General features: G+C 43.1%; 1 protein-coding gene and 1 long non-coding RNA gene across 6 annotated transcripts in view; one reads left to right on the top strand and one right to left on the bottom strand.

Moving 5' to 3' along the window:
- Positions 1-22,883, bottom strand: part of EPHA4 (EPH receptor A4) — a 142,796-nt gene that overhangs the window by 30,172 nt on the left and 89,741 nt on the right. For all 5 annotated transcript variants that reach the window (XM_077885324.1, XM_077885322.1, XM_077885323.1 and 2 more), the window contains exons 6-8: positions 4,754-4,878; positions 3,596-3,755; positions 2,277-2,388 (exon numbers count right to left, since the gene is read on the bottom strand). In XM_077885324.1, coding sequence (XP_077741450.1) covers positions 2,277-2,388; positions 3,596-3,755; positions 4,754-4,878 — 397 coding nt within the window. The remainder of the gene's footprint in view (positions 1-2,276; positions 2,389-3,595; positions 3,756-4,753; positions 4,879-22,883) is intronic.
- On the top strand, positions 1,071-16,342 carry LOC144306051 (uncharacterized). The gene is made up of 3 exons (XR_013373082.1): positions 1,071-1,182; positions 13,917-14,030; positions 16,232-16,342. It is a non-coding gene; the product is annotated as an uncharacterized LOC144306051 (long non-coding RNA).

The following is a 22,883-nucleotide window of genomic DNA, read 5'->3' as shown; positions in this document are numbered from 1 at the left end:
GCATTATATTTTCTTGCATTTTTCCTTTCTTTTTGTCAAAGCAGAACACCTGAAAGAAACTTATCATGAGGTGACTTGTTCCTAATTATTCTGGTTTCACCGGTATATTTAAGGTACCTTGGGGGTGGGGGGAAGGCAACCCTTAAGAGAAGTTGGACCAGTAGACAAAGCTTCCCATCAACATCAAAGAGAAGGTGGAGATACAGATAAGATCCACTTTCTCCAAAGGCGTGCTCTCTCAAATGGTTCTGAACGTCACGTGGTGCTGGATTCTAAGCAAGGATTATTCTGATGTGGAGGCAATTAAGAATTTTCTTTTCTAATAAAATTTTATTGATACACACTGTAGAATTTTAAGACACAGAAATATGTAATAATGAAAACAAAAGCCCTTCTAATTTCCACAAATTCCCCCAACCCACTCCTCCCCTCTGCTATCGGATGGATATATTATTGCATCCAGTTTCCATGTTTGTGTGTCCAGCACATATATACACAAAACTAAAAGACAATGAACAAGAGAGAGGCGCGTCTTGACTGATTTCCAAAATCAAATGCCAGAAAAGGAAAGAATACTTGAAATTCCATTTGTGTTTGGGCCAAATTGGAGTTTCCAAAGGCTGAGCTACATTAATATATAGGGTGCAGTGGGCATGTCTGTGTAAGGTCTACACGTGCAGTCCAGCAAAGGGATAATAAGTATTTGTGGTGGATTTTACTTCTTCAGGAGGGAACTCACTGCTCTGATCAAACACACAGCTACAGACTTTGCACCAAAAAGAACAAACACAATGACAAATGTAGGTGGTGCCTGCACGCACCAAGTTCTTGTTCCACACTGCACTAGATTGATTGATTTCTGTAATACCAGGACATTTTGGAGTGTGGGAGTAGAGGCATGATATTAATAGATACATGAGGCAGCTGAGACCATCCAGGCAACTTAGGATATACAGTCATCACCCTAAATGAGAACGTACCACAGAGTGAGGAAAAAGGATGATGGTTTGTTTGCTCAGGCCAGTGGCAATAGCCAGAGGCCTCGTTGTGACATCAGTGAGATCACCTACAGGAGGGGCAAAGAGAGAGGGCACAACAGACCCTAGCCAGGGTATCCAGTAGGAGCATGGCTCCTGGGTATCCAGGTGGAGCTCTACCACGAGGGCAAACTAATGAGCCTAGGTAAGCACTGTGTCTGCCTGAGTATCATTTTACTCTTCTGTTATGTGAAAAGGTTCATATTGAAGAGGATCATTTTGATGACCCCTGGGTTCTGGCCTTCTTGAAACCTTGTGAAATAGCTGATGGCCCAGGTGAGTGAAGGTTGGAGAAGCTTAGATGTGGGCACATCTTGGAGATGAGTCGCTGTCCCTCCTCCACCCCATTCCCCGGGAGCCCTGGGTAGTGTTAATAAGCACACGGGAGCGACAACGATAAGAAAAACTTGTTCCAAAAAAAGTAGGTTGCCAAGCCGTTTCTATTTCTCTCTCTCTTTTCTAGGTTGGTATTCAAGCATTAAGTTAGAGTGTAGACTCTCACAGAATTAAGTAATCTGCTGTTTTAGATTCATTTCCAAGAACAATGCCATGCCCACAGCATGCTTAATGGAAACTCTCTAGAAACGCTGAAGGCCTTTCCTAAAAGAAGGCCGAGGGGCAGCCCCTGGATTATTTGCTTTGGTTACAATTATTATTAACCGAACTCAAGTTGAAGCACCTATTGTGTGTTAGATTAGCTACTGTACTGACCAAAATTTCCCTGTCAGTAACTCTTAGAGGTAGATCTTCTAAAATCCTCTATCCCTACTTCATAAGGAGGGAAGAAAAAGAAGACTTAAAGAGTTTAAGTAATATAGCTGACAAATGGCAGAGCTTAAATTTTGGACCTAAGTTTTATATGGCTTCTTTTTCACCTTTGGCAGTAAGTCCAGGCTTAAGAGGGGTATAAATGTAACACCTTACAGCTTGGAGTATCTAGGAATCTCTCATTGGCTTGCTCATTGGCTGGGTTTTCAGGAATTAGCTGGGTCTTTCCAGGACTGTCGGCTGTGAGGGCTGTCGGGGGTGGGGGTGGGGGGCTGTGGGGGGGACCACAGCCAGCAGCTCCAGTAGGGGTGTCCAGGGATCAAAGCAGAGAGGAAGGACCTGGCCATGCAACATGCCCCATTTATGATGCTAATCAAAAGCCTCAGCTTTGTGGGGAAGAGACAAAAAGCTCCCTCTTAAAAACTGGGATGGAGGGTTAGGGGGTGGGCAGCAAGTGGCTTAAGTGCTTACCTCCTGCTGATGACAAAGGCCGCGATGAGAATGACCACCAGCACCACACTGCCTGAGACTGAGACCAGAAGGACCGTGGAGTTGGCCCCATCTCCGATGATCCGGGAAGGCACTGGCAAAGAGAGTTACACAAGGATCACCTTTGGCAAGATCGTGAGAGCTCAAATCTCTGACTGGGTCATCAGTGTCAGTGTTCTGAAGCCACTGGGAAGGCACATGGCCTCTTTTGCCCTTTGAATGCATTTATGGAACAGCAGGTCTACGACAACCTCAAAGAGATGAAGATTTTTTTTATATTTGTACGAAGAATGTCAACCAGAAGATTCTTATTAAACCCTCTGGGTAAACATTACTCTTTGTTGCTTCTTCTTTGTTTTGTTTTGTTTCTAGTTTCAGCCCAACTCATATTCAGTGATCTGATGCATTCCTTAGTGAGAAAGACACTTGGCAATTTCAAAAAGGACAAGTAGTTCTAAATATCTCCCCATCCCCCACCCCCCAAACTATCAAAAACCTGTGTATTAAAAAAAAAAAAAAACCTGTGTATTATTGCCCAGATCAAAAGTCATTTCCTCCTTGAAGCCTTCCAGGAATAGCCCCCAAAATGTCAAACCCCAACAAATTCTAGAGTGCTTTCTTTCTCTTCTGCTTTTTTTATTCCTACTTTATCGCACAATTCATGAAGAACGTTACTCTCTAGAACTGATGTTGAAGATGCTTCTCCACTATCTCCTTATCAAGTAAGTTCAGTGTGGGTTTGTTAATCATCTAGATGGAGCTATCTTATGTAAACTGCTTATTCAGTGGGCAGGTCCTTTGCTAACATTTTCAAGTCAACCAATCAGTCCAACTCACAATGTTGAGAGTTGATGTGTTTGTCCAAAGGGTCTTTAAGAAAACAAAACAAAACAAAACAACTAAAACTAAAAAAACTAAAAAAAAAAAAGGAAAAAAAAAACTAAATCTGACTTGATTTAAACAGATTCCTAGAAATACATAAAAGAAAATACATTTGGTCTTTTCTTTACTCTTCCCAGGAAAAGTTCCTATCTTAGGTAAGATAGCTAATGCGACTCTCAAAGTCCATTCAACAATCCCAATTTTTCCATGATTCATAGAAGACTCAAGAAAAAGAAAACATTTCCTAATCATGTGAACCCTTCTTAAGGGTTCGATACTATGAAAAATGCTCTCCTCTAAAGAGCAGGAGCTCTTCTAGGTTACAGACATCGTCATTTCAAACCGTGTTCATTGCATCAGAATGTTCACCTAACCAAAAATTAGGGACAGCTCCTCACATTTCACTGTAATGTTGGTACCTGTGTTGGTTGTGACCTCCAGGGGCTCGCTGAAGTCGCCGTAGCCAGCTGCTGTCCTGGCTCGGACATGGAACACGTAGGAAGTCAGAGGATTCAGGCCTTTGATATCTGTGTTCCTGGCGGCCGTCCGGACAATCCGGTAGCTTCGCTCATTCTGATCCTACATCACAGGACGACAAAATTGGGGAAGGTGGCAAAATAAATCTCCCACTTACTCTAGATACAAAATTAAAGGGACCAAGCCAGCGTACTCAGAAGTTGAAAGCAAACTGATCGATAGACTCTCTAAACCTCCTATTCTCCTCAGTGTTGGAAGTGCCACGGTTACGTCTCGGATATGGAAGGATGTGTGGATTTCAGGTGGGATCACGGTTGACACCCACAATATACAGAATCTTTACTGATGATCTTTTTTGAAAAAGAAAATCAGGTGATGGTTGGTGGCTCTTCTCACTCCACGGCCAGGAATTTAAAAGAAATAACCATAAGCAGGTCTCTCGTTTTTTTCTATTTGCCGTCTAGAAAATGTCAAAAATGTTGTAATCGGGTTTCAGTGAAAAATAAATCCTGTCCCTTTTCTGCTTTTAATAAGGAAGCCAATAAGTGATTATCTTTAAAAAGAAAGAGAAGTCAATTGTTCGTTTTCTAGACAATCTTGAATGCAAATAGCTCTCTTCAGAATTCTGTCCTTTAAGAGAGACACGTTATTTGTAAAAATAATGTCTTTCTATAACTTTAAGAGGTTGAAAAATGTAATTTTCCTTCCCCGATTTTCTATTAAAAGTCATCAAAACCCACACCTTGATTCTGAATAGCAGTGATCTACTTAAACAGATCATTATTTCGACTTTTATGAGTCACTCTCACTGATAGAAGGCTTATATATAAGAACTTCTTAGCTATCTTGATTTCCATTACTAGAAAGAAAAAGTGGTTATATTAGAACACAATGTATTTTTCCTATTTTTCAAGATAACCAACCTAATACATAAAATTCATAATTGGATCTGATGGGGGAACAAAATGCATTTGGTTTAGGATTCGCTGGTATTCTGGATTTATAACTGGCTAAAAACTGAAGAGATAAAGGAAAGGAGGGAAGGGGGAGGGAGGGAAGGAAAAGAAAGGAGGAAGGAAGCTTGCTCATTCAGGTAATACCTTCTCATAATACTTGACTTCATACTCCAAGATCACCCCATTGGGCCGATCTGGTTCCAGCCAAGCCAGAGCAACACTGTATCTTGTAACTTCTTTCGCCTGGACCAAGGCAATGGATGATGGTGCTATTGGGAGAAACAGACAAACAAGAAAACAAAAGGGGGAGAAAACATTGGTGGTAGCCATCGATAATTTTATTTTACTTAAGAAAAGTGTAAAGGATTCTTGTCTCTTCCAGACCCCCATCCCACTCTTCTCCGGTACAAAAGCACACCATTTTTACGGTTCTCTCCAATATTTTTGGCATATGGTTTGTCTTAGAAAGATAATCTTTGAAGTAAAAGCCTGGTAGGTCAATAGGCCCATGGATCACCTCCGCAGCACCTGCACTATGACTCACAGAAGGTATAGAGAATGCTACTTTGTTCTTCAATTTTTGCAAGCCGTGAAAGCCACTGGAAGATTTCATTTTAAGCTCAAACTGCATCTCATCCCATCTCCAAAGTTTATAAGTGGTCAACTTACTGGTCTTTAATTTTATACAAGCAGGAGAATTTTCAACTCTTGTACTGTAGGAAATGCAAACAACTTCTCTTCTTTCCAATAGAAATAAAAGGCTGCCTAATTATATAGTGAAGGTTCCAGTTTGACTCAACAATGCAAATAACGAAGAACACAAATAAAGCAATGATGCTCTCTCTCTGGACATATGTGACATTTTGCAGCTATTTTTACAAAAGCTGCAATGTTGATTTTGCCTGTTGAGTAGCAAACTTTCTTCTTTCCACTAAGAAAGACACAAAAGCCGTCCTCTACTGGGTGTGTTCTCAGGGGTTCCTGAGATTTATAAAACCAGGCTGCCCTCTTCTTCATTGTGGCGGTCACATTTCCAGCTGGCTGTTGTCAAGCTCTACTGGGACTGACAATGACACAAATGTGCCATCTCCAGGGAGAAGAGGAGCATTCATGAAGTCTGTAATCTCATTAACAAAGCTGGTCTGTAGAACCAGAGATTAGGGGGTCTTCCTCAATTGAATGTATATTATTCTTGTTTGTCACCAAATTGTAGAAATACGTGAAAACAAACACCACAAAATGGCCACTGAGGAACAACCGCATAGTGTCAGGTCATCCTCCTGCTCTTTCCCAACACACACACACAGCTGCCAAACTCCAACTCAGAGGGGAAAAGAGAAAAGTAAAATAAATTGTCACTGAGTACGGATCGGGGCTAACTTCAAACATACTTGACCATACCTGACAAGTGTATTGATGGCAAGGAAAGCAACCAGACGAACCATAGTCACACAAGGGAATCTTCCAGCTGAAGTTAATCCAGCAGGGAGGTGGTTACTTGACAGCCTGGCTGGCATCTCCGATAGGGCTACTTCAAGATGGCATGCACGCACACGCACACACACACACACGCGTGCACACACACACACACCCTGCCCTATTTCTCTCCCCTTCTCTCTCTCCCCAAAGCTATTCCAGATTGACTCTCAAGCATAAATACAAGTGAAAGATAACAGTGGACACACATGTCCTCCATCAAAGGCAACCCCAAGGTTAGTAAGACCAAACTGGATGAACAGAGCTGCATGCAGCAGACATATGGAAGCCACTGAACATCTGAAGAAAATGAAAAACGGAAATGTGCTCATTAGCTGCATTAAGGCTTCCCTCCCCCAACACACACACACACACACACACACACACACACACTCTCTTTCTCTCTCTCTCTCTTTTTCCTTACTGGTTGGGATGGAAGCCTCATCCAGCAAAATGCAAGGAGTGACTCCTAAACACAGAGAGAGCAGGAAGGCTAAGAAAGCTGCCTGGCTGTGAAAAGCTATTTCGCTCCAGGTAATAAATACATCGCCTAACGGAGCACGCTAGCATACACTCCATAAAAAGGGGCTCTTTAAACTCTGATGTTCGGGATTGGGAAGTGAAATAGAGAAGTGAGGACTTTCAAGAGGAAGCGGTGCGGTGGGAGGGTGGGATCATAAAGTTGTAAGACAGACTTTCTCTCGGAAATGGCTGGGTCAGATCCCGATAATCAACGGACTCCTCGGGAATGAATTGCCTGCAGTCCTTGGGTCTTGGGGTGCATGGATTAAGCTGGTTTCTCTCTGGTCGGGTCAACACCAAACTGTTGCATGTGGGCCACGAATCCGACTTCCACTTTAGAAGTAGGAGCAGCAGCGTTCCTGTGCCCATTCAAGGGGAATCTGAACTCAACCCAAGTGTGTTCAAAATACGGTGGGCAGGGAGTTCACAAAACCATCATGTTAACTAACAGAATGTTTCCAATGAAGCCCTACTTGGAAAATCCATCGCACAAATGTGTAACTAAGCCAATAGCGCGTTCTTTGACTTGGCCACCATGAAAATGGAAGAACAGGAGACGAAAGCGTAAAGCAGAATGGTTCTAAATCCCAAGAGGTATTATGTTGGGGGGCTGTCCTGTCTGAATTCTTTCTGGACGGAGGTCGTCAGAAAAGCATTTCCAGGCCACAGTGACAAAAGCAATCCGCGACCAAGCGAGATGGAGAAACGTACTCAGTGAAGCATGCCACTGCACCGTGTCCGAACACGGTGTCCCACGTTCACTGGGACAAAGAACACCAGGCTGGAAAACGTGAGGCTTGCCAGCACTGCCACTCTGGAAGGAAGAGGCAATCTGGATATGCTTCACGTTACAGGCCGCACAGGGCTCCTCCCCTCACCCTTCCTACCCTACTTCCAATCCAGCCTCCAGCTCCACATCTGGAAGCCGTCTCCCTGCCACGTGTGCCCGGCTGCAGCTCGCTTCCCCAGAGGAGGCATTCGGCAATGGCATTTCTCGATCACTCTCCTGCCCCGCTGCTTCCCAAGCTTGCCTTCTCATGCCATTCATGTAATCGCTGCCACAACCCTCTGCAACTTGTGCTACGATTTCGGTAATACTGTTCTTGAACCAACACACTATATTTGTTGACGTGGGTTATATTGAAGAAGAAACTTCCTAATACTGACATAAATAAAACCCTGGGAATAGCAGGTAACCATAAAGATGAACATGTAAATAAACAATGCTGCCAATGCTTGCTGGACACTCCTGCCAGCTTTATCCAAGTACAGATTAGCCAATTTGCACTACAGGGCAATTCAGTATTATATGATGTTCTAGACGGGTCTTCACTAAAATCATCTCTGATGCTACCATGGTTGCATTCCCACAGTTTGATAAATACTACCAAGCGTTCCTCAATTTAGAAATGTTTTGGATCTTGAATCCCAGGACCCCAGGGCTCTGCCCTTTGCTAACAAAATTACAAGATGACAGACTAATCGACTAACAGATTGAACACTCCCGTCCCTGAAACATGGTTCAGAAGGAGCTATGACAAATCTAGGCCTTAATTCCAAAGAGAGCTTCTCGCCATAGTGGAAATTTTAGTCAACATAAAAAGACCAAGCAGGAAAAAAGACGCAATGAGAACCAATGGAATAAAGCAGAACTGGGGATGCACAGACACAGATAATCAGACACAGTCCTTGGTATCAAATTAAGACCCATCTTATCCCTCGGCCTTTTCTGAATTAACAACAACAAAAATAGATGAGGAAGTTTTTATAACAGTCTTGGCAGAAAAGACACCCGTTTTCTAGAACTCGAGAGAAGCCTGCCCACCTTCTTCTTGTCCAGAACCTCTCATGGTGATGGAGAGAAGTGTGAGGTGGGTACTCCCTGATTATACTGTGTTTTTACACGTGCGCTAATACCCCTGCTGAAGAGTCGGAGGCGAAGGCGGGAGGAAGCCGAAGGCGGGTGTTAAGTAGCCTTGCTAAAAGAAAGAGTCACATCTTAGATGGGAAGCATTCCTACCTACCCACAGACCTCCTTCATACAAGAGGTGTTTGCTTTAAAGAAAGTTCTGGGCCCCTGGACATCAGCAGGCACTCTGTGGTGGCTAGAATTTTGGCGTAACACAAGGAGAGCTGGTCGTGCCGGTCCACAGAAATGTGGCTGAGAAGGATGACTGATGGCTGTCAAACTCACAAAGGCTCCAGGGTAGTTTTAAAGAAAGGTTTGTGACTTAACTGAATTAAGTACTTAATTTTCTTTTCTTTTCTTTTTTAAGATTTTTTTTTTTTTTTTTTTTATTCTTGAGAGACACAGAGAGGCAGAGACACGGACAGAGGGAGAAGCAGGCTGCCTATGAGGAGCCCGATGCGGCCCCAGGACCCCGGGGTCACGACCTGAGCCAAAGGCAGACGCTCAACCGCTGAGCCACCCAGGGGTCCCTACGTCCTTAATTTTCAAATGTTAGAAGCAGTATTTCCACTGACTGACAGATGTCCATCTTCCTGTCCTGGGATGCTCTTATCTGAGACCACAGCCTACTATTCTCAAGGGTATTTTCGTAGTTTTCACCCCAACCACGTTCTTGATTTCCTTTTCTTTTTGCTTATAAATCACGCTGACGTACCCTTTCAATCATTCAACAAATGTCCTTTAGTCCTCCGCTGGAGGACCTTAAAATCCAAAAGTAGAGCTGAAGAGGTATTTGTGTTTATACAGTGAAACCATATTTGGCTAAATAAAGATAGTGACCGAGACAGGAAGAAAAATAGGGAGGAGGGGGGCGTTGTCCACTGCAGAGAGCACTGTGGAAGGATGTGGAGTAAGGTCGGTGAAGTACAGGCAAGCTCTGTGGTGACAAACCAGAGGCACCCTGGTGGCCGAGCAGGGGTACCCGCTCCAAGGATGACTGGGACTTTGAAGAACTCACCGGTCCTCTGCGTCTGTGAGCACGTGGGCTCATCCAGCGCGTGGGAAATGGTAAAGACGGACAAATGGTAAAAGGATTCTTCACTTTACTAGTTTGGTGGGTAGATCGGTGACAGCTAGAGGGACCCGGGGGATCATTCTGGGGTTGAAAGTCCCCGGGTGCCATGCTGGCCAAGCCCCTCGAGCGTCCTTGCCTCCGTCTCCCATTTGTAAGACCCCTTCCTTCCAGCTGCCGGCTCGCGGGCCGTTAGGACGTAGGCTCCACGCAGCTGGGGCTTTCCTTTGTCCGGATCAACATCCAAACCATTCAAGATCGTGCCCCGCACGTAGCGAGCGCTCGATACATTTTCAAACAAATAAAGTGAACTAAGTCAAAATAGACTTAAAAAAAAAAAAAAAACACAAAAAACCAAAAAAACAAATCTTTGTAGACAGAGAGATGTTTTCTACATGAGAAGCACCAGAAGTCCGTCTCCCTAAGACAGCTTTTCGTCTGCACCTGTTTCAGGCGACCTTCCGTGGGCTTGGTTTTGCTATTTAGGTGAACTCGGAGACTGACAACGAGGAGGAAAGCAAATGACAACTAATTATACGCAGAAGTCTCTTGTTTTCTAAGAGACAGGAGATGCTTCCGAAGTTTTGTTTTGTTTGTTTGGTTTTTTTCCAAGCACACAGGTTGGAAAATGTCATTCAAGGGCGGAGTAACATTACACCGGGTCCGACTGCACCTGTTACCCAGGGCATTGGGGGGGCTGCTCTGTCGCCGACGGAGGTGATGACAGCCCTCTCAAACTTCACCTCCGTATCCGGAGGGTAGGTATGTTGTTCTCGTCACCACGAAGGTACAGTGGCCTTGCGCCCGCCAGGCCAAGCCACAATCCTAAACCCAGAAAGGGCATTTAAGCGCCCCTCTAGTTTTACGAGAGCAGAGACGCGCTCACTAATGGAAACCAGTCGGGGGCTGCCAGGAGAGGCCCTCTGGGGCTGCGGGTATCCCTGAAATCCCACCAAGGGGACCTCCCTGAGGAGGTGTCAGGGTCACAGAGCGCAGAGCCCTCTGTGCTCAGGGCAGGGGCAGCAGGGCGAAGCATGTGGAAGAGGTACCTTTCCGCACTCACACTGGAAACAAATAAAATGGTAGTAAAATATCATTTTTGAAAGATGGAACAAAAAAAAACCCCATAGAGGATGAAAGGGAAAAAAAGAAGAACTCACCAAGGCATGAAGGTTGAATGAGCTGAGCTTTCTCCAAGAAAGCCCGGACAGATCATCCCCTCTGCAAATAATTCTGTATTCAAAATGCCCCACATCCCTGAGAAACCGAGAATGCTTTCCAAACAGGGCCCCCGTTTGCCCTGTACCTGCGGTTCCGTGCGGTGGGAGCCTGGGCCTCACGCACGCAGAGGCACACGTGGGTTTTATCCGTGTGCGCGTTTGTGATAAACAGAAACAGCACAGATTAGGGGCCGCATCACGCCTCTCTAACCGCGGTACATTTCACAACGAAGAATTACCGGAGATGCTTTGATGTCAAACAGAGGAGGCTCCTTTTAAAGAAAATGGTAAATTTAACTTTCTTTGGTTCAAAGCTCAGCAATTCTTGCTCCCCACTGATGCAAGTGCTACAATTTTCTTTTATTCGCTTCCTCAATGACTCGCCATTAAACACCTACAAGTCATTTTACTGCAGCAGTTTGGTCCTTGTGACACCCAAAGAGGATGGAGAGGAGAAAGAAAAAAAAGAAAGAAAGAAAAAAAGAAAGCTACGGAGTTCAGAAAGGCAGGAAGGGGTCTCCGCGAATCACTGCGGGCTATCAGGCTGGTTGCTTGGGTCCCGCATCACAAGCAATGAATTAAAAACAGTTTGGGAGACTTGGGTCGGGGTGGGTGGGGGGAGAGAAAGCTCAAACAGATCCACGGCAGTTCACTACTGGCTCGAATTAGGAGGGCGGAGGGAGGAAGGCAGGAAATAAGCAGATGCAATGAAAGCTCTCCAGCCTGCAGGCAGGGAAGAGTGGAAACAGCCCTTTCGGGAAGCCCAGAACCCCAAGCCCAGGATGTCAGTGGTACAACAAGGCCCAGTGCTCGGAGGGAGGAGGGCGGCCTAACCACAGGGGTGGGGGGGTAGGGGGGTGGGGGGGCCCGGGATCCGAATTTAAAGAGGCCGTGTTTACTCAAGGGGTCTTCCACCCAGAGGAAAACTAAACCCACAGTTTATACATCTCTCTGCTTCCTGCAAACAGCATATTTAAATTTAATTACTTGGGCCTTACGATGGTTTTGGCTTCCTCTTTCTTTCTCATTTCAACACCGCAGCTCTGATTTGCTCTTTATCAAAGGTTTGTGCATTTTAAAACGCTGTCAGGCATCAAAATTAAATGCTTCAGAGCACTAATGATATCCTTGTGATTAAGGGTTTTGCCGTCACAGAAATGCTAAGAACTCCGGTGCTAATATTAATTGCTTTCTTCCACATCCCACCCAAGGGGGGGAAGGATTTCTCCTCTGAGCTCCGCACCACCTATGGCACTAAACACCAGTGACTAATTTCTCTTTCTACTATTACCGTCGCAGTATTTTATAGTTCTCAACAGTGTGCAGTGTTTTCACAGACATATGATTTCATTTGCACTACATTCAAGGAGCTGGCTTAGCCCTCTGCCATTTTTTAGGTAAAGATCATTAAAAGACTCAACCCCCACCCGCCCTCCCTGGATACCTCACTAAGATCTCCACTCTGCATCCCACAGCTTTAGCTGCCGTATTATGAATAAGCGCTTACGTACATGTGACCAGGGGCATGAAACAAAATCGTAAAATCGTTTTTGTTTTTTTTTTTTTTTAAAAAAGGTACAGAAAAAGTTGATTACTCCGAAACTGATACAGAATTATTTTCCTATTCAACAAAAGACATAGAACCAAATTCTCAATTAAGACCTTTAGAGGACTGAATACAATGGAGTTCATTTATATTTAAATATGGATATATTAATATTAATTAAGCATACACTTAAAATATACGAGGGATGCCTCCCCCAACCCCCTGCCCAGAAAGTGACTTCTTTCCAAGGTTAGTACACAGAGTCAATTTTAAACAAATGAAGCAGGGTGCAGGATGCAAAAGACCCATGCTTCCAACAACTTTCAAAATGGGATTTGGGGACACTAATGGTGCTTTAACTAAGTGATCTAAGAGCAAGCCTTTACACAGCATTAAACTCAGATTCTGACTTTACTTATTTTTCCAAAGAAATGGGTGGCAGGTAATTTTAGAGAAATCTTTTATAGGGACCTAGTCACCACATTTTAAATAATGTGATGTGACGCTATCCTTGCTCTTCAGGTGAAGTGCTCACCCGAGCAAGATGAAGGTGTTGAGATCAGCCTCTGTGGCTAATGGTCCAAAGATACGAGCGCCCCCCCCTAAATGCCTGTTTCTGGGGTGGAGCTGCCCAGACAAGGATGGCATTTCCTTCACGTGTTGGAAGGTTCGTGTGACTGAATTCCAGGCAATGGGATGTGGGTTTAAGTGATTCTTCCTTTTCTAGACAAAGCACATAAGCAGTGTCCTCTGGCCCTTCCATCCTCTCTAACCTACAATCCGCCGGCGGGATGTTGGCACCCGGGCCCATCCTGGAAGCCCCTCACCCCACCCCACCGCCTGCCAAACCTCCCCTCCTCACCATCAGCTGGATATAACCTGGGCAAGAAATAATTTTCTAGGGGCACCTGGGTGGCTCAGGAGTTGAGCGTCTACCTTTGGCTCAGGTTGTGATCCCGGGGTCCTGGAATCGAGTTCTACATGGGGCTCCCTGCAGGGAGCCTGCTTCTCCCTCTGCCTGTGTTTCTGCCTCTCTCTCTCTCTCTCTCCGTCTTTCATGAATAAATAAAATAAAATCTTAAAAAAAAGAAATAATTTTCTATTGTGTTAACCTACTAAGTGACATTTGGGGTTATAGCAGGTGCTCATTCAGGTCAAGTGGAGCCATTCAGCAAAAAAGAGGCATTTTGCATGTAACATTTTCACATGACAACTAACTCAAGTGTGGTAGTATGGTGGCTCCAGAAGATTGAGCTGTGGTCTAAAGCTGCCTGAATGGCCTTCGGGTTCCCTCTCGGACACTCCAGCTCCAGTGCACACACTGCGAGCAGATATCCACTCATTGGTCAGAGAGACTGGTGCGTGCTGTCCTGAGGTCTGCAATGCCAGGAGGGGATTGTGCAACTTTGCAAGGACGCGATCAACTACAGGTCTTCCTCCAGTGAATGAATTCAGCAGAATCACTAACTACCAGCCTCGAAGATGCCGCTGAGCTGGTCTTAATGTTCAATGGGAAAAGATAGTGGGGTTCTCAAAATAGCTTGGTTGATTTTTCTTTTCAGAAACGAGTTGGTCTCCATTGCATAATCCATAGCTGACACAGCTGAAGTTCTTGGGCCACGTCAATCAGGGGAAAACAGAGAACAATGGGCATGTGAGCAAGTCTGGCCTCCTCGGTAAGGCACTTCCACACACTTACCACCAATCCAACCTCACAACTCTCTGGGGCGCTTATAATGATCACCTTTGAATTCATATTTGCAAACTTAGGCAGCACATGGAAGGTAAATAATTGTACCGGAGCTATAAAATGAGATTGTAAACCCAAGTCTGCCTGACTCCGAAGTATACAAAACATACCCTCCTACCATACATACCCTACCCCCTGCTTGTAAACACATGCTCCCTAAATTAGCATTTACTGAGTAACTGCCATGTGCAAAGCACTGTTGTAAAGGTCTTGCATGAATTAATCCATATAATCCTCACAAAAATCCTATGAGGCAGGTATTCTTATTGTTCTCACTTTATAGATAGGGAAACTAAGGTACAGAGTGTCCGAATAACTTGCCCCCAAGTTATAGCATGCATGTAAGTGGTGAATTCACAAGGCAGGGCCTACAGCCCACATTTTTAGCCACTGAGCCACAAGAGGCCTCTAGTCTCTCCCTTCCTTGCACTGGTAGGAAACGAGAGATTTGAAGGTTGAATGGCTTGCTCTCCAGCAGCATCAGAAGCATTAGTAACAGCAAATGCTAGGTCTGCTCTATGTTACTTAGGTATAAGACTGTCCATGTACATTCTTGGTTGCTAGAAATTCGGAGGTAACCTAGACATGTCCTCTGTCCATACACAAAGCATAAAGGTTTTGGAGATGAATCGCCTCACAAGAGAACTACTTAAAGATCTAAGAAGAGAATTATCTAAAACAGAAAAATTCAATTGCAAAAGAAAACGATACTATTTGAAGTTAGGGAAGGGGTAGGAGGTGCAAGGCAAGCTTCGAGAAACTGGAGAAGGTTGGTGATATTCCATTCTTTGCCCTAGTTTATGGTCCCACAGGTATTTGCTTCGGGCTAATTCATTGACTATCCATTTGTGTCTTATCCACTCTTTCATAATCGAGAGGCTAAAAAACAAAGAGAAATGCTAACATTTATTATTAAGATAGTAAGGATGGAATAAGAAAATTAGTATTAGAAAGACCCACCCCAAGTTTAACTCTGGGTAAAGGTCTAAAAGTGTCATGAAAGATCTAAGTTTTTGCAAATTAGGACTTTTGTAAGTATTTAATTGTTCTGTTTCATATTTGAGCCACACAGCAACCCCTGCTCTCTGCGGAAAGAAAATGTATTATTTAAATGCTTGTTTTACTTTTTTAAAAATGACCATCTTAAATTAGCATTATCACAAGTATAGCCATTATCATTCATTGTAAGAACTACAAGTGAGCAACAGCTCCACTTGGAACCAAGGCGCCATGTCCCCCAGAAGTAACTGGGGATGACTTAGGACACAGAGTCTCTGATGTAGTTCAAGTATGTCTTCTGTTTCATCTGAGACCCGCTTGTTTTACTTTCTATTTGCTTACTAAGAAGCTTGTTGGCAGGTTCCAGCAAGGGTAGCCCAGTATTTGCCAACAGAAACATGGCAGGATTCAGCGTGTATTTCCTGTTAAGTAAGGATGCCAGTTTGAGGCGAATAGGAAAACAAGTCTTTCCACTGGAAGGCAATTTATAAGAATTCGCCTGAGAAAGACAACCACTTTAAATGGACAAAGTTAGCAAGAATTTTTTTAAATTATATATATTTTTTTTCTCTAGGAAGATGAACCTCTTCATTACATCTCAGCAGGTCAAAAAGTATCTAAGATAAACTCTTGGTTGAAATTATTTTATATGTGTCTTGATTAGATGAGACAAGGAGCCTTGGGCAAAGTGAGCCACTCCATGCCCGAGGATGCCTGCCAAAATTATTCTGGAATTCGGAGGATGGTGTAAAGGAAAGGTTCTCTTCTGCTGAGGAGAAATACAGCATAGAGAGTGGAAAAGGATTAGCTGCTGTGAATCAAGGCTTCTATTCCTTTAGCTGTCAACTCCACTGGAGAGCTCCAGGCATTCCAAATCTGGAAAATAAAAGCTGTGCTGTGGGCTTCAGGTTCTTTTTGTTACTCAGACAGCTGCTAATCGTCCTGCTGTGTTTGGAACCAAGAAGACAATGCTGTAACATTTAGCTTTCTGACATCCGAAGCATCTAGATCAGTCCCCTATTAAAGATGTATTAATCACGAAGACTCTAAGAGCCAGGAAGATAGATGCACCTAGTAAATCTTTGCTCTTGCCTTTTACTTTCCACACTCATGTTTCTACATTTACAGGCAGAAATGCTTAAAAGCCTGCTCCAGAAACGGACCAATAAAAAGCCTTGTTTCTTACTTTATATCAGATGCTTGCTGATTTCTTACCCCCGAAAAGCCTTTCAGAAAGAGGTAAGACATTGATCATTCTGCTAAAAGAGGCTGTTTCAATAAATAGATCCACTGTGACTGTTGTCATCTTGACTTTTTAAGTGTGATAACTAATTTGTGGCTTTGCCACTTGCTACAGGGACATCCAAATTATCTGTGGAGTTAGAAAAAAAAAAAGCCATTAGAGAAACCTAGGACACTTCAGAGAGCAAACTACTAATACTACTAGTATTATATACTACTAGTATATATACTATACTACTACAAACTACTAATACTACTAGTATTATTATAGCAGTGCTATAATTAGCACTGCTCCTCCTAATACTAGTACTACTAATAATACTAATACTATTTGGCCTCCAAGTCAGGCCAAATTACCCACCAAGTCATAGCCCTGAGTGACACTGAGTAAATGGGAGCTTATTTTGGATCTAGAACTACAAAAGAGTATGTGCTTGATGAAGCTTTGGAATTCTGTGCAGAGACTTAATTTATGTTAATAAAGAAGTCTCAGAGATATTTCCTCACAACTGTCTTCATTTCACAAGAGGATTGTAAAGAGACATCAAATTCTCCATCAGAGTAGATCATCCATAGCATTTGTCATGAATGGGTGACCTGGTAATCAACCCTGAAACAAAGAAAAAATTAAAAAATAATAACAGATAGCCGGCCTGATGTTATCACAGAGGCCCAGAATCCGATTTTGTTTTTTCTTCCTTACCTATCATCTTCATAGGGGAGCATCTAATCATCATAACACAAGATGAAAAGTCTCAACACATGAGACTCCTGTTAACTACAGAAGAGCAGCATTAGCCATTCTGAGTTACTGGAAATCTTTTGAAAATAGATTGCTTGCTTTTTTTTTTTTTTTTTTTTTTTAATTTCCAAGGCTAATAGAACCCAGAAGAGGCAAGTACAATCTTTGCAAGATGCCATGATTGTGCCAGCTCAAGGCACTGAATTCTTTGGCTTTCAATGAGTCTGAATATATCATGACTAACTCCTTCCCCATTGCTGTCTCAGTGACAGGCCACTGTCTTCCAAATTGAAGGAATAGGAAGTCAATTAGTGTCACTTATGATGTGAACACCTGTCGACTAAGACCTGGACTGAGACCAATTTCATTACCATAGGCACTCACTGGCTGCCAGATGGCCAGGCCTTGGACCACTTATGATATAGTCCAGATTCAAGGAGGTGACCTAAAGACAGAAAGGTCTAGAGTCCCATTAGTCATCTCCTGAGGCATCCAATTCCCCCATCACATATGCAATTGCAACAGGATACCTATTTTTCCTAATGATCACTTAAAAAAGACCACAGGAGCTTCTCAAAGAAAGGTTGTGGAGACCAGAAATCGAGGATATTAGTTTCTTAAATGATAAGCATTTTTACGAGCCATTGTCATTTTTAAATCTGAAACTCCATTCTGTTAACTCAACTTTCATTCTCTTATTACATTTAAAACACATGTACAGAGTAGAAAAAAACAGAAACGGGGGATCCCTGGGTGGCTCAGCAGTTTGGCGCCTGCCTTCGGGCCCAGAGCATGATCCTGGAGACCTGGGATTGAGTCCCACACAGGGTTCCCTGCAGGGAGCCTGCTTGCCCTCTGCCTGCATCTCTGCCTCTGTGTGTGTGTGTCTCTCATGAATAAATAAATAAAATCTTTATAAAAAAACAGAAATGAAAAATATCAGGCAAAGAATAAAGTGGAACATGAAATTACGGGCTACAGATCGTCACTGACAGGGTAAGACAGATAGGCAGAGAGGATCCATTTCAATACAATGCTTGTTGCAAATCTATGTATACTATGCTACTTGGAGTTTTCCCAAGTCCAAATGTTGCTTGGCTCAGAGAACAATGGCAAAAGGCTGAGAAATGATGGTCATGGATGGTAGAGTGTTGCAGGTGGAAGTGAGAGAGGGAGGAGAGAGAGAGAAGGAGAAATGGGAAGAAGACCAGCACTGAGACTGTCCCTTGTATTCCAAGCTGGTTTCACTACCTGGAAGTCTGGGAAGGTTCCGGCCACAGGGAAATCAAATATTCAAGGGACAATATCTATGAGCCATAGAACGAATGCTAAGGAGCTGGTTGTTAGTTATACCTAAGGAAGCCTTCGTGCTACGTGGAACCAAATCTTTCCCACCCAGTTTCCTGCTTGCTATGGAGACAAGCACAGAGTGACGGGCAAGTGGAGAGAAGTGATAGAGACCTTTGGGTTAAATTACAACCAGCACATTTTGAAAATGCTTCATATACAAATGGTCACCACATGCTATGGTCTCAAAAATGTGGCCATGAAATGATATTCTTGAAGCTCTCCTAGTTGAAACTCTATCTTTTTGGCAATTGTCATAAAAGCTATGATCGAGGTTAGGGAAAAGAGCATAATTTATGAGAAGGAATTTTAACCTTGGGAATCTGCAACCATAGAATTAAATTTTTTTTTAAATATTGGGGTATCAGCCAGAAACTAAATGTACGTGCCAGATAGTTTAAACTCCTACAGGCATTATAAGCCCGAAGCTGAAACAACCGAGCTATTAAATTTTAAAATGTTATTAAGGTCAGTAGATGTCTCCAACTGGATCTGTGTTTGAAAGCCCAAGACAACTTTTGTAGTCATAAAGAGTAACAAAGGATGAATTAGGAAATCTATAATTGTTTGAGGACTTGAATTTTCTTTTTCTTTTCTTTTCTTCCTTTTCTTTTTGAACTAGGAGGTTCACAGCATCTCACTGGGGCCCCTCTTTAACACAACCTGCTGAAGTGTGAAATTCAGTATTACCGGCTCCACCCAGGAGTCAATCTGTAAATACCAGAAGGACCTCATTAGAACAACACATCGCCTAGAAATAGTCCCGCAGCATGATCTCCAAGAGAGCCATTGGAGCAGGGCTCCGGCACACTACAGGCAGTTAGTTTATGGAAGTATTTTGTGTGCATCCTGAAATAGGAGGGGAAGAAGAGCTGGAAAGAGAAAAAGCCATCATCCAAAGCACACATACGAGGAAGGCTGTGCTCTTGAAGAGTTAACGGGGAGATTTAAAGGGCTTCTCATCTGCCATTCTTCCCCCAGACAATTCCCTTTGACATTACACAAAGATTCCTTAAATATATCACCAGCCTCCCAGAGCCACACCTGAATCAGATGACTACTCGGCACTGGCGTCTGCAATGAGGGCAGTGAACACAATTTATGCTTTTTAAGTTCTATGACCTGTGCTCTGATTACAAGACACTAATTTTCCTAGGCTGACCTTCTCCCATATTTGTATTCCCCGCTTTCAGTGGCAAACAAAGCAACAAGAATCCCCATTGTATATTGTAATGATAATCACACCCCTATTTTAAAATGGGGGAGAAATGAGATGATGTTAGCTTTAAGAATTCCCAGGGCTCCCAAAGCATCCTCCTAGAAAGATTCCCAAAATCATGCTCTCCTAGAGCCCTGTGGGATTCAGTGGGTTTCAGTGCAAATAACAGCTATACCAACAACTCTTAAGATCATCTGAAATTCTCAGATGAAAAAAAAAAAAAAGTCTTTGATTATCTTGGAAAGTGGAAGGGACACTTGATTAAGTGGTCAGCTAGTTGCATATTCGAAATCTCTGGCCCGTCTATATGTGCCACCCTGGCATTGATAAAGGAACATGGAGGAAGCTGTGCTCTCTTGCCCATCTTTACACTTTCTCTGCTCAAAATACACACTTATTATGTTAAAAAAAAAATTAGGGTTGATTCAAGAGGCAGATTTACAGCTTGCAGTATGTTATCTAGACAACAGCAACTCTCCAGGGAGCCACTGTGAGCCTGTCCCTCTCAGGATTTGTGCTAATAATGGATGGCTCTTACCCAAGCTCTTTATATACAGTGAACCTGTTGGTGGCAGGTCCCTATTTAATACCCACTGAGAAGTTGAAGCTACATATCTGTCTTGCTTGTATGCACATGTCACCATCAAAAGGTTCCGGGATAAGGATTTTTTTAAAAGTCAGCAACCCCAGAACCTTCCTTCAAGAGGCCTTTTTGATAGTTTTGATAGTTTGATAGATACCAAACCACCTGAGAAATTCATATATGGAGGTTCTCACTGGAAGGTGCCAGGCAAAAAAGGAGTGGCCCCCTCTTCCCTTCTTCCCTTTCCCTCTCCTTGCAAGAAGCGATTGCAAAATAGAATATGTATTTCAGATCGTTGTCATTTTACCCATAAGACATTTTAGATAGATTGTGGTTTGGAAAGTAGCCCTTGTGCTTTGTCATCAAAGAAATAAAATAAAATAACAAAACAAAACAAAACAAAATTAAATAAGATAAAATAGATTTTAAAAGATGATTTAGGAGAGTCACAAGGAGTTCCTTTAGAACAAGCTCTCCAATTTATCAGAAGAGAGAAAGAAGGAATTTAATGTAGGATTTGTTTCTTCAGCTCTGTAGCCATTTTGCTGACCGTTCAGCCACATTCCCATAGCGCTCTGGGTACCAACCTTCACAAATCATGAGTGACATTTTCCAATGAAGCCACAGTGTTCACTAGGCAGGTGACCACACGATGTCTGGTACCACCCTTCTTTCCCGTGACTGTCGTTCTGGGGCAGCCTACGGAATCTTTTTCATTCTTCAGTCACAGACAGAGGAGGACAGTATGCCTGCGTGTGTGTGCGTGTGTGCGTGTGTGTGTTGGGGGCGAAAGGTGGACACTGGGGAAGATATTAAAAGAGCTATTTTTAATACTGACGGATAGAGCTTAGGTTTGCTTATTGTGACAAACCAAAATGTAAAACCTAAAAAAAAAAAAAAAAAATCCCTCACAAGTCTTTACCTGCAGACAACATATGGAATATATGGAATGCCCTCTTACTGTATACCCCACAGGACAACAGCACGCAGGTGCTGACGTGCAGAGAAGGCTCCATACGGTGGGGAGGACATGGACACGCATTTTAATGAGTCCCTGTAGATTGAAGATCTCTCAATGCAGGATTAGTCCTGCAGCAGGGCTCTTGGTTTTCCTGGTGCTTAAAGGAAAAAAAAACTCTTTAAGGACATTAGTAGGGGGTTAATAGGAGGTTTAAAAAAGTTTCTCTGGATCGTTTTATTAATGCTCAATGCAAACTATCTCCAGAGTCTTTCTTGGCTCCTCTGAGGAGGTAGTCATTATTTTAGCCAGTTGGAGTGATAACTAGTCAAGACAGAAGCCCATCGAAGAGCTTCCCTAGTCCTGCACTGTTCATTTCTCATCTCAGCCAGGCACTTATTTTTCAAATCTCTTGATGGCTTCTTCAGGGGGTGCAAAGTCAGTGTTAGTGTTTGAAGTAACGAGCACAGCACTGAGAAATGAAAAGCAAATCAGAAATAGATTGTCAAGTGTTTGGGGTGAATGCTGGTGAGTGAATTTCCTTTCACACACACACACACACACACACACACACACACTCAGTGCATTTGAATATGTACATTATATAAGAGCGAAGGGTTAGGGTGGGAAAAAAAAGTGTCCTCAGTCTTGGGTATAAACAAAACTTTCATTTTCTTAGATGGAAAAACAGTTGACTATTGAACAGCATTGGTTTGACCCGGGCAGGTTCGCTTATACGTGGGTCTTTTCCTACGCAGTATAGTACTGTGTGTGTATCTTCCCTTCCTTAGGAATCCCGTAATAACATTTACCTGTCCGTAGCTTACGTAAGAATGCAGTACATATTACACACAACACACAGAATATGTGGTAATCAATTTTTTATGTCATTGGTAAGGCTTCTTCTGGTCAACAGTAGGCAATTCGTAGTTAAGCGCTGGGGAAGCGAAAGTGTGGATTTGTGAGTTTAGGGTAGGTGCCCTTAACCCTGGCCTTGTTCCAGGGTCAACTGTATAAACATCTTTTTAAAAACGCAACTCAGGGATCCCTGGGTGGCGCAGCGGTTTAGCGCCTGCCTTTGGCCCAGGGCACGATCCTGGAGACCCGGGATCGAATCCCACGTCAGGCTCCCGGTGCATGGAGCCTGCTTCTCCCTCTGCCTATGTCTCTGACTCTCTCTCTCTCTCTCTCTCTGTGTGATGACTATCATAAATAAAGAAAAAAGAAAGGAAACCTGTCAAAAAATAATAAATAAAATAAAAATGTTAAAAAATAAATAAATAAAAAAATAAAAACGCAACTCAATTTATTCCTCTACACAATAATTACTAGTAGGCTCTATGCACACACTCTTGGTCTATGTTGCTCAGTCAGCCTTAAAGCTGGATAATTTCATAGGTTCTTCTATTTTTTTTCTCCTCGTCGGGACTTGTGGCACCCACCCTGAATACAAATTCATGGGCTCCAGTGCTACACGCAAGAGGCTGTGTACCATTGTACATCTCCCAGTTTATTTTATTCTAATTATATCATAGTGCGTATGCTTAATAATTATAGAGGTGGCAACAATATTCAATAGACGTGAAATGATGCATAACGTTAGAATCAAGAGACTATTCCCTTTTTTAAGACAAAAAAAGAACTGTAATCGTATTTTCTAAATGTACATTTCCTAGGCATTATGGACTA

This window comes from Canis aureus, chromosome 36 (genome assembly GCF_053574225.1).
Source record: "Canis aureus isolate CA01 chromosome 36, VMU_Caureus_v.1.0, whole genome shotgun sequence".
NCBI lineage: Eukaryota > Metazoa > Chordata > Mammalia > Carnivora > Canidae > Canis > Canis aureus.
Note: the sequence above shows the minus strand (reverse complement) of the source record. Positions and strands in the feature narration are given on the sequence as shown.